The sequence below is a fragment of the Choristoneura fumiferana genome, chromosome 7 (genome assembly GCF_025370935.1).
Source record: "Choristoneura fumiferana chromosome 7, NRCan_CFum_1, whole genome shotgun sequence".
Taxonomy (NCBI): domain Eukaryota; kingdom Metazoa; phylum Arthropoda; class Insecta; order Lepidoptera; family Tortricidae; genus Choristoneura; species Choristoneura fumiferana.
Window position 1 is genome coordinate 3,445,797 of NC_133478.1, and position 16,130 is coordinate 3,461,926.

Genomic DNA, 16,130 nt, shown 5'->3' on the forward strand with positions numbered 1-16,130 from the left:
CAGACAGGCAATTATCTTCACACTTAAAACGCTGAAGCGACTTGGAAGGGGTTAAGTGTAAATAGGTGGTTTTGAAGTTTTTAACTTTGGTATGGTATTTGGTAAAGTTATATATTTTAGTTTGACTCCCTAGGAAGGACAAAGGACAGTTTTTGTCAGAATTTTCCAATTTCCGGGATAGCAATTTTAGCGGGTCTTTATAGGGGTCCGAGGGTCACCAACGGTGCTGGCTGAAAATCAGCGCTTGCGCTGGCAGGGTGTTTATTAGTTCAGCATTATACTGAGGCAGCAGGGCTACTACGAAACTCGAAACTCGAAGTTCATGTCGTGCGGTCCCTTTGACACTTATACTATTTAATACGAGAGCGGAGAGGACGTACGACACAACTTCGAGTTTCGAGTTTCATAGTAGCCCTGCAGAGTCCGATTCACAACCGCAACGAACACATACTTTCCTACGTGTTGTCTATTTGTACTTAATACTATTTTTTCTTTCTTTCAAATTCTGCCGAAGGCTAGTTAATAATATTAATTTGTATATGGATGTGTAGCTTGCTCAGAAATAGTTAAGGGCCGGCCTTCTAACCTTCGTCTCGGTCTTGACCGGCAGATCGATAACACCCAATCAATCAGGGGGGAAACGCGAAGCATAATATTATTAAGAAAATGCATCATCAAAAGTGCCTAGAGATATGTTTTATCCCTATTATAACATTTAATGAATTACTGGGCACAAATAAAATATCAACGTTCTCTAAATAAAAAAAATGTTAAAAACGTGGTGAAAAGTGCAGAAGCTATTTTTAGATTTATTAGTCTTTCTTGTTTATTTGTAAATTTTGCATCCCTTGTGGTAGATTTTAGTAAAACTCAATGCAATTTATGCATTTTTTTTGTACCTCAGACGAAGCGAAATAAATTAATTTTGAATTTGAACAGTTCAATATAATAGGTTGGCTACTGAATCAAAAATCTGTGTCTAGAGATAATAAGTACCTATCCCAGACTTTTTTTCGTTTGTATTCTGAGTTTTTCTGACAAGTTTATTATGGCCTTTTCTAGCCTCATAAAAGTCATAAGTATGAATCTTATAAGGTTCATACTTCTAACAGTAATATCAATTACATTAACCTTCAAATTCGGATAGTCAGCATTCGATAAGGATCTAACGAGTCCAGAACCCAAATGTAAGTTTTGGTAATAATTTCACAAAAAGCTTTATTAAAAAACGAAAATAAAAAAACGGGATTTTATTAAATTGTCATGGGAATTCTCAAAATTTACGTCATGGATTTCAGTAACGTTTGCATATAAGACACCATCAACAAATTTCATGCTTCAATTCTAGCAGTTGAGATTTGGAGACTTTATTCCGATGCCGTGGAAATATTAGGATAAAAAAGTAGCCTTTGCAGCTAGTATTAGTGTACGAGTATATTATGTTATTTCAGACGTCCAACTATCTATTCACCAAATTTCATTCAACTCCGTTCAGCCGTTTTAGCGTGGAAGAATAACAAACCTACACACTACGACTGCGATGTCATTAACATCGTCATCATCTTCATATCAGCCGTAAGACGCCCACTGTTGGACATAGCCCCCCCCCCCTCCAGATGTTTCTTTTAACGTCCTTCAGCCAAAATGATTGATAGCTGCATTGAGACAAATCATCTGTCATAGAAACAACAGTAACTTCCTTAAGATATATCCCCATAAGAAAGCGAAGGTCACGGGCTACCTACAGTTCGAAGGTTGTAATGTGTTTTGGCGCCGCTCGGCCGGCCGTGGGCGACTCCCAGACGCCGATCTGGGTTGCCATGTGAGAAAAGATGCACACACGATTGAGCTGAAAAGGGTTCTAATTTGTCACCGAAAATATTTTTCTCAAACGGTTAATTTCCCAACTGTTTCATATTTATTATATTTAGGGGCTGTTTCACCATCAAGGTGTGATGCCGTCTCTGTTTGTTTTGTTCGAATAGACGGAGACGGCATCACATTTAACCGTCGGTTAACGCTAATCAATAGATGGTGAAACAGGCCCTTAGCCTGCAACTGTGTCCCACTGTTGGGAAAAGGCTCCCCTTTTGACCTCTTCATCTCCCTATCTATGAGCTGGGCCTTTCTCTTAAAAGTTGTACCTCTAACTTTTTTCTGGGATTTTGAAATTTTTATGTGACATCTACGTATGTACTCAGAATCACGTGTACTATCGATTTTAATAAATGAAAAAGTCCCAAATTTGCATATATTTTTTGTACTTCCGTTCCGTTACTCAGGTCACTCATAGTGTATATGGGAAAGGTAACGGAATGGAATACAAAATTTTGGGACACTTTTTCACCTATTAAAATCGACAGTGCTCGTGATTCTGAGTAGATGTAACATAAAAATTTCAAAATCCCAGGAAAAAGTTAGGGGTACAACTTTTAAGAGAAAGGCCCAGCTATAGTTAGCCTCTCGCTCAGTTACGCATCCAGGTCCTCATTATATATGGAGTCCATATGAATAATGACCTGGACACGGAACATCGTCCATATACGAACGATTTTTTTAACTCTTTTTATTTAGGTACAATCGAGCAAACTTAATCATACAATCAAACCTTAGTGCAACTAATGTCATGTTGACATCCCATAATTTTGCCAAAGAAATCGGAGTGAAATTGATTAATAAAACATTCCACCCAGGTACAGTCAGCATCAAAAGTAGGTAGCGGATCACTTTTTGACTCTGTCGCATTGACATATTGACTATATCTTGCATGGCGTTTAGTGCATGGCTGTAAAACGACAAATTATGAGTGTATAGCTACTTTTGATCCTGACTGTACATGAATCAGTTCGTTTGACTGTACTTCAGGATTGTTATAAAACTAGCCTAAAGGTAAAGGGTTCTACGGTATGGCCCGGAAATATATAATTTTTTGTAAAAAAAACTATTAGAGTTCCGTAGGCCAAAATTGAAAAAACCGAACCCTTATAGTGTCGTCATATACATCCGACCGTCGGTAGGTATGTCACAGATTTTTTTATACAAACTATAAAAATACGTACTCAATAAATAAGATGAAAGGTAGGTACTTATTGTTGAAATTATGAACACCTAGAACACTTTCAAACCGATATTGGTAAAGTAAAGAATAAACATTCCGTAATGTAGAGAGATGATTCCGTTACACTTGTATAGTATAATAGTAGATACCAACATTACCATCTATGAGTGGTAGCTATAAAATAAATGAGCTATGACTTTCATTCGTTGGCAAGCATGCAATTTATACAAAATCACGGCTGCGTCACTATTAAAGCTTTATTTAAACGGCGCGATAGATATCACGCGAGTTCAATTTCATTGCTGCACAGAATACAACAGTGTACATTGCAGGGCCGCGAAGCAACAAATCTTTAAGTGATCGGTCATTGGCAGCAATGTACTGCAAATTCACGAAATTTGTAGCACTAGAGAGGCTTTTTAAACACGTTATTAGGAGTCTGTATTAGAGGTACAGGATAGAGACGCGAGGAACTATCTGAAACATAAACAACCAGTCATCAAAGGAAACATGAAGAAAACAGATCTACAAAAAACCGACCGGTCCCGCGGACTGTAGGTAGAGTTCCGTATTAACGGCAAACTTACGGCAATATAATATTGCTGTTATAATTTACAAATAAAGGGTTCCGTGCCTTGACATTAGCCGTTTTTAATCAAAAAACGTATGGAACTGAGATGAGAGCTGAACTGCCTTGGAGTTAGATATAAATATATCAATGGTTTAAAGATGAAATATGTTATTAAATTAAAGAATATTTAAAATAATAATTCTCATTATCCCACGGTTACACTGATCTAAAAATTATAATAACCTAACAAACAAAAAGTTGGAAAACTACCAACATCGTCGCTTCAAATAAAAAATACGCATTCAAATCAGTTCACCCGTTTAAGAGCTACGGTGCTACAGACAGACACACATAGCGGTCAAACTTATAACACCCCTCTTTTTGCGTCGGGGTTTAAAACCTAAAATTGCTAAAAGTGGCTCCGAAGCGGTAACGTTTCGTGTGCTCTGCCTACCCCATTTGGGAATACAGGCGTGATTTTTTGTGTGTGTGTGTGTGTGTGTGTTAAAAACTACTTATTACCATGTCTATGTAAAGCAAAACCAATCTTTCATTTCTATCAAATAGGTACTAACACACAAAAGGACGACAAACGATGGCAATATGCAAAAGATGGTAACACTGGGTATTTCTATTTGATTACGTTTCTTTGAGAGTAAATTGAATCGAGAGTGTACGACACAAGGGGCTTGATGTGTTACAGATTGATTTTTCTTATTAGATAGGTTAAGAGCGTTTATACCTGCTGAGCTGGCAACGTTGCGTTTTTGTTAGTTTTTCTCGATTATTCCACAAAAAATTAATGAAAATTAAAAATGTGGTCTGTTAGAACTCTTCTTAATATATAAGTTAATGTGACTTTTATCGCCATATTATAGCGATATTTTGCTTCTGTGAAACACTCATTCCTTCATAGCTCGTCTCCTAAACATGCTAGAAGTAAGATACATGATACAAGATGGACAGGGATATTTGGAAATAATTCCGATCCGCATTAGCGATCCCTTCAAATAGCGAACCTACTGTGTTAAAAATAAAGTTGTGTTAAATACTTGTCATGTATACATATCATTTAATAATACTGTAAATCTGTTTTAAAAAAAATATATATACCTCGTTGAGTTTCTTGCCGGATTCTTCTCAGCAGAGGTTTTTTTTGACATTCATAAGTGCTTGTTATAGCCTAAATTGAATAAAGATATTTTGACTTTGACTTTGACTTTGATACATTACAAACGTTTTTAAGCAACGTATCACTGTTGTGTTCTGAGTCACGAGACAGAATAACAACATTTAGAAGTTGATTGTCCAAACTGAGTTGGTTAGAGTTAGTCCTGGTTTTCTAGGTCTTACTACCTACGAAATAATTTTATGATCTAAAACATTGTGACCTGCAAACCAAGTTTGTTTTTCGTATAATGCCATCCCATTAAAGCTTATATATCATGCCTATAAATAAATAAATATCATGGGACACTTGACACCAATTGACCTAGTCCCAAACTAGGCAATTAAACTTGTACTATGAATACTAGGCAATGGATAAACATACTTATATAGATAAATGAATATTAAATATCCTAGACGCGAAAACAAACATTCGTATTATTCATACAAATAACTGCCCCGGCCGGGAACCGAACCCGGGACCTCAAGCTTCGTATTCAGGTTGTCTAACCACTTGGCCATCCGGTCGTCTAATCTATATACAATACAAGTAGCTATTGCACTATGAAAAGGACGACACGATCCAGACTTAGCATTTAGAAGTACCCCCCCCCAACCCCCCTCCCCCACCCCAGATTACGTCCTCAGAAACGCTTGTATTAGGTATACGTATTATCTTCACATGTACACAATTTAAATAGAAAAGTTACTCGTATAAAAAAATGCTAACTATTAACTATATGACTATAACTTTAACTCAGCTTCACATTTTCATTCTTTTTCATTATTATAAAGGTATAAGTAAAATTCCTGTTTTTTGTTCATTGTGTACCCAAATTACAAAATAGAACGTCCAATCAACAATGGTTCGCCAGTATTTTGGACGCTCCTACTGCCCTTGAAGAGACCTCGAAACCTGAAGATTAGTGATCGCGTGCCGGTATGTGGTTAGTGGTTATTATATTCTTTTTGCGATAATTTGGCCTACTGGCCAGTAACATTATTAACACGAAGAAGGTTGTTGCTGAGGATTGTATAAGTACAGATGTAGTAAATAATGGGCATTTTCAGAAAAAAGTGTACCTACCTACCTTGTACTTTTTTTAACCTAACAAATTTTGGATTATTTCTACTCAAAATCACTAGCACTATCGATTTAAGCAATAAAAATATGTCCCACTTTTAATTGACAGTTTTGTGACGCAGTTAACCATCCATATATACTAATATTATAAATGCGAAAGTGTGTTTGTATGTTTGTCCGTCTTTCACGCCGTAACGGAGCAACGGATCGACGTGATTTTTGGCATAGAGACAGTTTATGGTCCCGAGAGTGACATAGACTACTTTTTATCCCGGAAAAATGCACAGTTCCCGAGGGAACAGCGCGCGATAAACGAATACCACGCGGGCGGAACCGCGGGCAAAAGCTAGTACATACGAGTATATATTGTATGGACCGTCACAAAACTGACTAATAAATTTTGCATGGAAAATTAAGGATAATTCAGGAAAAACGGGTACATTTTTTCTGAAATATTTAAGTTAATACCTTTCTACCGTGAAAAATCGGAAAACACAACTATTTCCGAATGCTGCCGACGTGTCTATGAATTTTTGTAATAAATGTTATAATACTGAGCAAAAAATCACCCTAGAAAAAGCAATATATTTAAATTAAATACTATTTACCAAATACAAAAGCATATCCTAAACATACATACTTAATATAAAATAAAAACTAAATAATACTTAAGTGACAAGTTTTTATTAATAGGGTACTTTATTCATTAGTGAAAAATGTCAAACAACGATTTTGAAGTATCACACCCTCGTGATCAAATTATGTAAAGAACATTTAACAAAACATCACACAAAAATCGAAAAGAAAAACTTACGAGGTAACCACTAAATATATAATAAATAAATAAATATCTTGGGACAATTCAGTCCAATTGACCTAGTCCCAAAGTAAGCTTAGCAAAGCTTGTCTTATGGGTACTAAGCAACGGATAAATATAATTATATACTTAAATACATATTAAACACCCAAGACTCGAGAACAAACATTCGTATTTTTCATACAAATATCTGCCCCGACACGGGAATCGAACCCGGGACCTCAAGCTTTGTAGTCAGGTGTTCTAACCACTAGGCCATCTGGTCATCCAAACTAAACTAAATACATAGATTATTAATCTCTCGATGGGACCTTCCACCTTCCCCTACGCTGTCTTAAGGGGTACAGAGGCTGACTGAAGAAGCATGACGCATACGGACGTTTCCGAGAAAATACAATGGGAACGGATTATTCACTAGGTACTTCTAAAAGGAATTTGACCATAGGTTAAAAACAAAAAAACAAAGTTCCGAACTAAAAGTGTATATTTTCAACTTTTCCACCCACAATTGTTTTGTTTTGTTGTTGATCAAATCGAGCTTGGCACCTGGACAATTTTGAGCGTAACGAGTATTAAAAAGTTTAATTTTGTTATAGACAAATATTTTGATTTGATTTCGGAAATTACGCTACGCGGAATTAGAGCGGATGGATGATATCAGTTCGTCTGTTTTTAGGTCACTTTGCTGGTATTTTTAATATTCTTAATGGAATGAGATGAACGTAAGATATTTACATTAGATGTGGGAGATATTTTTATGTGGGGTTCACCGACTTATTTATGCAAGATGGGGATATAAAGATGATCTTTCGTTGTTAGTGTTATTGTGAATCTAGAGGTCTGAAGTTGCATCAAGCTATTTTATGGTGTAGATTAGTTTTGGTGAAATTGCATACGTCAGAAAACTGATTTACTTAGATACATTTTTAGAGCATTTAAAAAAGGTCTTCTAAGTTATTTGCTCCCTTAGTGCATAAAATAAGGTAATTTATTCTCAGCCCTCTACCCCTCTGCCCCTTTAGTTGTCAGCGATGCGTGAATTTGGTCTAATAAATAGTGAAAAAGCATTTTCATATTATCGGACCCGATACCACTACTGAGGCTACTACGAAAATCGAAGTTCGTGTCGTTCGGTACCTCTGACACTTATACTATTTATATTTATCATTATTTATTGTTTAAAATACAATACAATTACTTTTTATTTAGTCTAGTTAAGTTTATATTAGTGTTTAGCCCCCGAAAAAGGGGTGTGATAAATTTTACGCGTGTGTATTTTTATGATTACTCTCAAATGGAATGAACTTATAGTTCTGCCATGTTCGTCCGTCCGTCCATCCACGGCTTTAACCTTGACGATAAAGTGATAAAGTAATTAAATGTATACTTTATTCTCTCAAAAATACCCTTGAATAACACAACACTGAAGAGTTTTTTTTTTAATTTTCAGGGACAGAATGGTGCTGCCAAAGCTAAAAAAATGTTGCTGGTACATGTCACTCCGGAATGGATGCCTATTACTGGCAACTTTATCGTCAGTAAGTATTAAAAAAAAAACTTGTGGATATGGAGTAGAGGGAGCAATCTCTGTGTATACGAGTACAAAAGTCTCTGTCGAAAGGTGCTAAATAGGCGCTATAATAAAAGAAAGATTTTATCGATAAACACATTAAAATCACACGATAATAATATAATGCTGTCGACAGTCGACCTTTTCTCGTGTTAGTTATTTTAGGATAAAATATTTACTAAATGATTTCAAACACTCATGCTAGGTACACTATAGCGCCACTCTGGAGGGATTTGGAACTGTTTTATACTGCCTAATGCCGAACACTTTTTAACTTCCCCCCCATAAGAGACTGTTCTTCTTTCCTACTTTCCCCCCCATAAGAGAGTGTTCTTCTTTCCCATAACACTCGATTTTAATTAATAAAAGTATCCCTTTTAGATGTATTGTAACAAAATCAAACTTATGCATTTACAATATTAGTAGAATTAAATTAAAATTGTAATCGTAAGTAAAGTTTTTGGTAAAAATTTAATATTTAATACAAGCTTTTTTTGCTGACTAAACTTTTTGTTGACTCCTTTTATTGTCACCCAAACTACATTTGCGTACCAAATTTCAAGTCAATGCCATTAACCGTTGAAGAGTTCCGTCCTCCGGAGACGATCCTGGCCGGACTACCAGGATGTCACTACCAGGCAATTTACATAAGTAAAGCTTGTAAAAAACAAGGCCTCGTATGGTAATAACCAACAATGTTTAATTTACAGCTATTCTGCGTGGCGGACATAGTCGCGGGCGCATGGAACCTGCCCCACTACGAGATGCCGGAAGATAACTTCATCGGTATGAGCATGGTCATGTTCTCCACATTGTCGCTGATTAGCAACGTCGTTATTCTTCTGGGGATATTAATGGTGAGTATACATATGAGAGAGAGAGAGAGAGAGAGAGAGAGAGAGAGACATTTATGTACACATATTCGGTAAACATTACTTTTTTTAATCTATTTCAATTTGAAAACTGTTACAATACCTGTAGATAGTTATAATTTTACTAAGTAGGTACTACTTTTAAATTAAAACTATGTTCTTACATAAAACTATCCTACAGTTAAAACACTTACATACCTATATTAAAACATAACAACCATGATGAATAAACCTATAACTTTCGTTGTCATCATCATCTCAGCCTACATAGTACGTCCCACTGCTGGGCACAGGCCTTGTTCCAAAATGAGAGAGCTTGGGCCGTAGTTTCCACGTGGGCCTATTGCGCATCAAGAACTTCACATAACCATTCATTTGCTTCATAAGTTTGTGCAGATTTCCCACGATATTTTCCTTCACCGTAAAGCTCGTGGTAAATTTCTAATGTAATTTCGCACATGAATTTAGAAAATATATAAGGTGCGAGTACGACTAGGTACAGTCAAGGGCAAAGATATCGACACGGCCAAAGTTGCAAATATATGTATACACGGCCTTAATGTTAAGTGCATAAAGTCGTGTATACATATTTTTGTAACTTTGGCCGTGTCGATATCTTTGCCCTTGACTGTACGAATTTGATTTAACCTACGTACGGCACGGCAGCCTTCACTTGTAAACAGATCGCGAAACAAATCCAAATTATTAAACTTTAATAAATTCCCTAAACCTAAGAGAGCCCAAGCCTAAGAGAGATTAGAAAAAAAGCCGTGGTGGCCTAGTGGTTTGACCTATCGCCTCTCAAGCAGAGGGTCGTGGGATCAAACCCCGGCTCGCACCTCTGAGTTTTTCGAATTTCATGTGCGGAATTACATTTGAAATTTACCACGAGCTTTGCGGTGAAGGAAAACATCGTGAGGAAACCTGCACAAACCTGCGAAGCAATTCAATGGTGCGTGTGAAGTTCCCAATCCGCACTGGGCCCGCGTGGGAACTGCGGCCCAAGCCCTCTTGTTCTGAGAGGAGGCCTGTGCCCAGCAGTGGGACGTATATAGGCTGGGATGATGAAGAGAGCCCGGAATTTTCGCAGCATTTTTATCTGTCATAGTGACTTCTCCCTTATCGGCTCTACCTAAAGAAATAATATCGATAGGTATTTTATAAAGACGCTCAGTGATGGAACTTTGAATATGAAATTGAATTATTACGAGTAAATTGAAAATCGTTAACTATTCACTGTTTAAAATGCATGTTTATGTCACAGTACAAAAAACCATGAAAATAATTTTCTACGAGTCTGAAGTCGGTGCCTCAGCACGAGCCAGCAGGAGTGATTGAAGCCCATATACTTACACGTATAGTTGTAGGTGAGGTAGACGATTATAGGGCCACTCCTGCTGGCTCGTGCTGAGGCACCGACTTCAGACTCGTAGAAAATAATTTTCATGGTTTTTTGTAGTCGGTTCTATTTTTTGTTATATTTTTTTTTATATTTTGTGTACCGATAGGTATATCGAAATTGAATATCGGAAGTCGATAAGCGAGAAGTCTCTTTAACAGATTAAAAATTCCGGGCTCGCTTATTACGTATATTACGTTATTTGGCTTTTTGCGACGCGCAGTTCCCACACCTAAAATAACAAGTAGTAAGCATAATAAATTTTATGTACAAATCTGACCTCAGAAGCACTCGTCTCGCAAAATCCTGTTTGACAACGTAAACCACTACCACCTAACTGCAAATACTTCGAAAATTACGACGCAATTGATAGATCGTACGTCGAAAAATGTAGTAATTTTTTGTGCTAAATTGTATAATTTGAAATAAACATCCATCCAATCATCCTTACTTTCATCCGGATAATGATATAATTATAATGCAGAAGTAACTCCGTCTGGTCTGTATTACCTGCTCACGTTTAAACCTTTAGATGAAATTTGGTATGGAGATAGTTAAAACCCCTGGGCAGAACAGCGATAAACAAATGCTTTGCAAATAAAGTTGTGGGCAACATCTAATTCTTTATTTCTTGTAAAAATAAAAACAAAATCACCATGGAACCATTTCACAGTAAACGTCATACATAGTGACGTCGCATTAATTAACAATGATAATTTAATAACGACATCACTTGTCCGCGTGAGCGGTTAGTTCCAATGGTGTGCTGAAAGTTTCTCGATGAGGGCTACAGTGACTAAATAAGAAAACAAACAAGCTGAGGTATGTGGTACATAGGAGAAATTCGCACGGAATGCCGAGGACCTGGGTTCGATTCCCAGCGCTGGTCTTATTTTTCTAGTTTTTCTATGCATCTATATTTCAGTTTGTATTTTCGATATGGGTTTTACGGGATGACCGTAAAAGTAACAAAAAATTTGGAATTGAAATAAAAATTACAAAAAGATTCCAAAGAAAACAATTTTAATGAAAATTGTATGACTTTTCCTTTGAAAAGGTTCCATGGTGGCTTCTGAATTAAAGTCCTTGACCGTACCTAATAATTCAAACTCGAATACCAACCCTAACTAAAAATGTAGCCTAAAATATACGTTGCAAATTCAAACAAATCACCGCTGCTTCGGCAGTACAATGGACAGACAGCCATTAAGCTTGTTCAAAATTAACAAATGACGCTCATTACACACTTGCGAGACTTTAAAATAACAATTTAACAAATTACGGTAGCGTTTACTTGTACTATTTGACTCTATTCTCAATTATTTAAAGGTAAGTATAACCCACTATGTATAATACGAAACACATTGGAATTTCGGTCTTTTACACAGGTTCATGCGAGTGAACAATATGTTGAACGATTGTGCCTGATACAATACTGGCCAGACAATGTGAATTGTTCGTACAAGTCGGAGCTTTAGCTTTAATAAATCTTAAAAAGATAACGGTTTTTGTATGATTTTCACTCGCGAAGGAAGACAATTACGTAGAGTTTAGCAGACAGCATATTATGAACTATTTCCCTGGACGCAGGGCTAAGTATTATCTTATATTTTTAAACGAGCATTTAGTTAGCGTCAAAATATTTAGCGTCACGACCACAGATAAAGGATGTCTCATTATCGTCTAAACCCTTAAAAAATATGTCTATACTATACTATAAGATGTTACATCCGTGTCCTAATTCTCAATACAATCAAGATTCATCTCGAGATACCTACAACAGTTTGGCGAACACGCGATAGAAGTTGGTTTAGATTATGACAACAAGAATTAAGCGTCATTTAGTGTGGGAAATATCTCGCGGATTGTAGTACACTGCTGTCGATGGTCATTCACTTATAAATTTATAGCTGCGTGATCCCGCAGTGTAATGAAACTCGTACGATATTTACCTGCTTACTGTGGGCTTCAATAACCTTGTTGTAACTTTGGCCGGTTGAAAACAAAATCGCAAGTAAATGATGGTGCCGTCGCTGCAGGAGTTGCCTGGGCAATGACCCTCGGAAAGATTACGCATAAAACAGACCTAATTCACAATGCAAGGAAACTTGTAATGAAACAACGTAGGTTTTCTGCAAAAGTACCAACCTATTAAAATTCAATAGTAAGTAGGGACTGTGTCAGATCAGAAGACTTCTGATTAAAGCGTTACAACTAATAAAGGTATAATACCCAACTATCCGACTTCGATTTGATTTATTTTGACACTAGCCTGTTACCCGCGACTCTGACCGCGTAGTATTTGGTAATCGCTATCCCGCGGGAACTATGAAATTTTCCGGGATAACAACTATTCTATGTCCTTCCTCGGGACTGAAACTATCCGTATACCAAATTTCATCTAAATCAGTTCAGCAGTTTAGACGTGATTGAGTAACAAACATCCAAAAATCCAAACATCTTGAAAGTGATTAAACCCTCTAACTCTTCTAGACTTGCTCAAACAAATTGCTAGTTAATTACTGGTTTGATTATTATGTAGTAGAATACGTTTATCTCTATTCCACGGAAACTATGTAATTTCCCGGGATACAAATTATCTTGTGTCCTTCCGGGGGTCCCAAAATATCTCCATCACAAATTTTATTTTCAGCGGTTTAAGCGTGAAGAGGTAACAGGGAGACAGTCAAAGAGACATACAGACAGACAGAGTTACTTACGTATTTCTATTTTCTTTCGTTTTACGTTTTTCTTTTCGTAAGAGTCTTTGTATTGTATTGTATTTATTTACTAAGGATAATAAAGTTTAATTTTCACACCAAAAGACAAAGGTCAAGGTACCTATATCAAAAATTGTTAAATCTATCACTAGTCAGTTATTTACCTGCGACTCCGTCCGCGTAGAATTTGTTTATCGCTAACCCGTGGGAACTATGCAATTTTCCGGGATAAAAACTATTCTATGTCCTTCCCTGGGACTCAAAATATCTGAATACCGAATTTCATCTAAATCGATTTATTGGTTTAGACGTGGCGAGGTAACAAATAAACGAACAGATTTACAAATTTTCGCATTTATAATATTGGTGAGATAGTGGGATTAAACACCCATCTTCTACTTCTAATACCACTCTACTCTACTCTAAATCGCGATTTTTTCTTCCAGAAACGTCCCGGCTATCTGCAGCTCTCGCTGCTCTTCAACTCAGTGTTCATCCTCTGCATATTTCTGGTGGCCGTAGTGACGTGCCTCTTCAGCCCGCTCTTCGTACCCCGGTTAAAGGATCCCGCTACAGTTGTCCTGGTGGTGCTGGGACTCAACGCTGGAGCGTGTAAGTAACGCCATTCAAATCATGGGTCATCCCTTAATCCCTGGTATGCTTAAGACGCGGATCCGTGTCAAATTTAAGGCTATCCTTTTGTTTTTTATTTAAATCAGCAGAATTTGTGCTTTTTAAACAGATGAAACTAAAACGTAGTGCTTTTTTAGTTCCCACTAACGAGATCAACGGCAACGTTCCGCTATGCTGGTCTACATGATCACAGTCACGAATGAGTGTCACCGGAATAGAAGGATTTTTTTTTGTTCACAAACGTTGTGTCACTGGCGCCGACTGTGGTAAAGTCATCTAAGTTGGGGCTTGCAACGAACTCATACATAAATTTCTTAAACTTAAGAAATAAAGAAAGAGAGATTTATTTTGGTTCCATCAGTACCACCACCTTACAGTAATGAGAGTAAAACTAGCACTAAAACTAAGTTACTTGGTGACACAGTCCTTGGTTAACAATTGTGACTCACTAGATGGCGCACTGTTGCGTGAGGTTTTTAAGTATGGCTTTCAAAGTTTGTTACTACGGGCGTGAAAACAAAGTTTAGATTAAAATCATATGTAATACACCTTAAAACCGTACCATAAAAATATCGAGCATGCCACAGTGTTCCATAGTCCTCGTTTTGTTCGTAAAAAAGGGAGGACAAAGGTTTCCGAAACACAAAACTGTCTCAAAACACAGACATTCATTGTCCCGGAACGCATATTTGCCATAATTAATTTCAGATATTGCAAAATATTCACGAAATTATTCTAATTATAAATAAAACCGCGTAGCTCACCCAAAAACTATGAGATTTGACATTTCGGAGACCTCACGCTGCACTAGCGCCTCTAATAAGTAATTTTAAGTTATTCTTGATTCCAGGGACTAACTACTTAATTAGTTACGTTAAAACTTATTTTTCTTTATTTCTTTTCAGTATACTCCGTCTACTACATGATGGTGGTGAACAGTACTTATCGCCAAATGAAACTATCAAGCGAAAGTGCCATCCCTGTGTGAAAACTAGACAAGACCCAATGATCGACATACAGGCCTAGAGTCAAGTCTGTACTGTACCTTCAGCCACAATTACAATCGAACCACCGCGCCGACAAGCAACAGCATCTAATCATCATCGTCGTCAGCCTATAGCAGCCCACTGCTGGACATCTCTCTTCTCTTATTCGTCGTATTCTTCATTTCTGAAGGTCGTGCCTTGATAAGCCTTTACGGCGACGTTGACGAACTGCTTGCACAACCTCTGTCCTCGGCCCGTTTCAGAGCTGCAGGCAAAGAGAGCCCCGTGCTGGATATAGGCCTCCCCCAATGAGCGCCATTGTTCTCGGCTCGACACGTTCAGCTTCTACCAGCAACCTTTCGCGGATCGTCATTCCACCTGGCCGGAGGGTCCTACACTTTGTTTGCCGAGACGCGATCTCCTATCATGATCTAATGTCATAAAGCTGATAAATTCGACGGCTTACAGTCTTATTTTCTAACGCTCTCAAAATCACAATCGTTTTCATCATCTTTTCTGTCTCGTGATTTAGATTGCGTAGAAAGAGAGGGTAAATGCGATCGCGAGCTTGCGCGTTAGACAATATAGCCGCTGTATCGGGAAATGTCTAAAAAGTTTATTGAACGAAATCTATACTGGACTAATGGTCATTTTATAAGATAGGCAGCAAATAATAAACGGAAAACGGCATAACCTATAAAAAAATATATTAATTCGATTTTCGAATTTCGTAGTAGGTAGCCGACCATTTATTATGCGTGTACGCACCTATAGAAACAGTTAACATAATTAAAGGTAAAATTTCGTAATATGTTTCCAAAACATTTTTTAAAACCAATGAGGGCTATCGCGTATGAATTCGCCACTAGAGGCGCTAGTGTAGCGTGAGGTCTCCGAAATGTCAAATCTCATAGTTTTTGGTGAGCTACGCGGGTTTATTTATAATTAGAATCATTTTGTGAATATTTTGCAATATCTGAAATTAATTATGGCATATATGCGTTCCGGTGCAATGAATGTCTGTGTTTTGAGACAGTTTTGTCTTTCGCAAACCTTTACCTTTATCCTCCCTTTTTTCCGAACAAAACGGGGACTATGCAACACTGTGGCATGCTCGATATTTTTATGGTACGTTTTAAGGTGTATTAAATACGATTTTAATCAAAACTTTGTTTTCACGCCCGTAATAACAGACTTTGAAAACCATACTTAAAAACCTCACGCAACAGTGCGCCATCTAGTGAGACAAAAAC

At 37.2% G+C, this 16,130-nt stretch overlaps 1 protein-coding gene across 1 annotated transcript; it reads left to right on the top strand.

Moving 5' to 3' along the window:
- The first annotated feature begins 8,152 nt into the window (after positions 1-8,152).
- On the top strand, positions 8,153-15,838 carry LOC141429516 (uncharacterized). The gene is made up of 4 exons (XM_074089851.1): positions 8,153-8,235; positions 8,978-9,124; positions 13,705-13,870; positions 14,797-15,838. Exons 1-4 carry the CDS (start codon positions 8,155-8,157, stop codon positions 14,877-14,879), a joined length of 477 nt encoding a protein of 158 aa, XP_073945952.1. The 5' UTR covers positions 8,153-8,154; the 3' UTR covers positions 14,880-15,838.
- Positions 15,839-16,130: the final 292 nt, after the last annotated feature.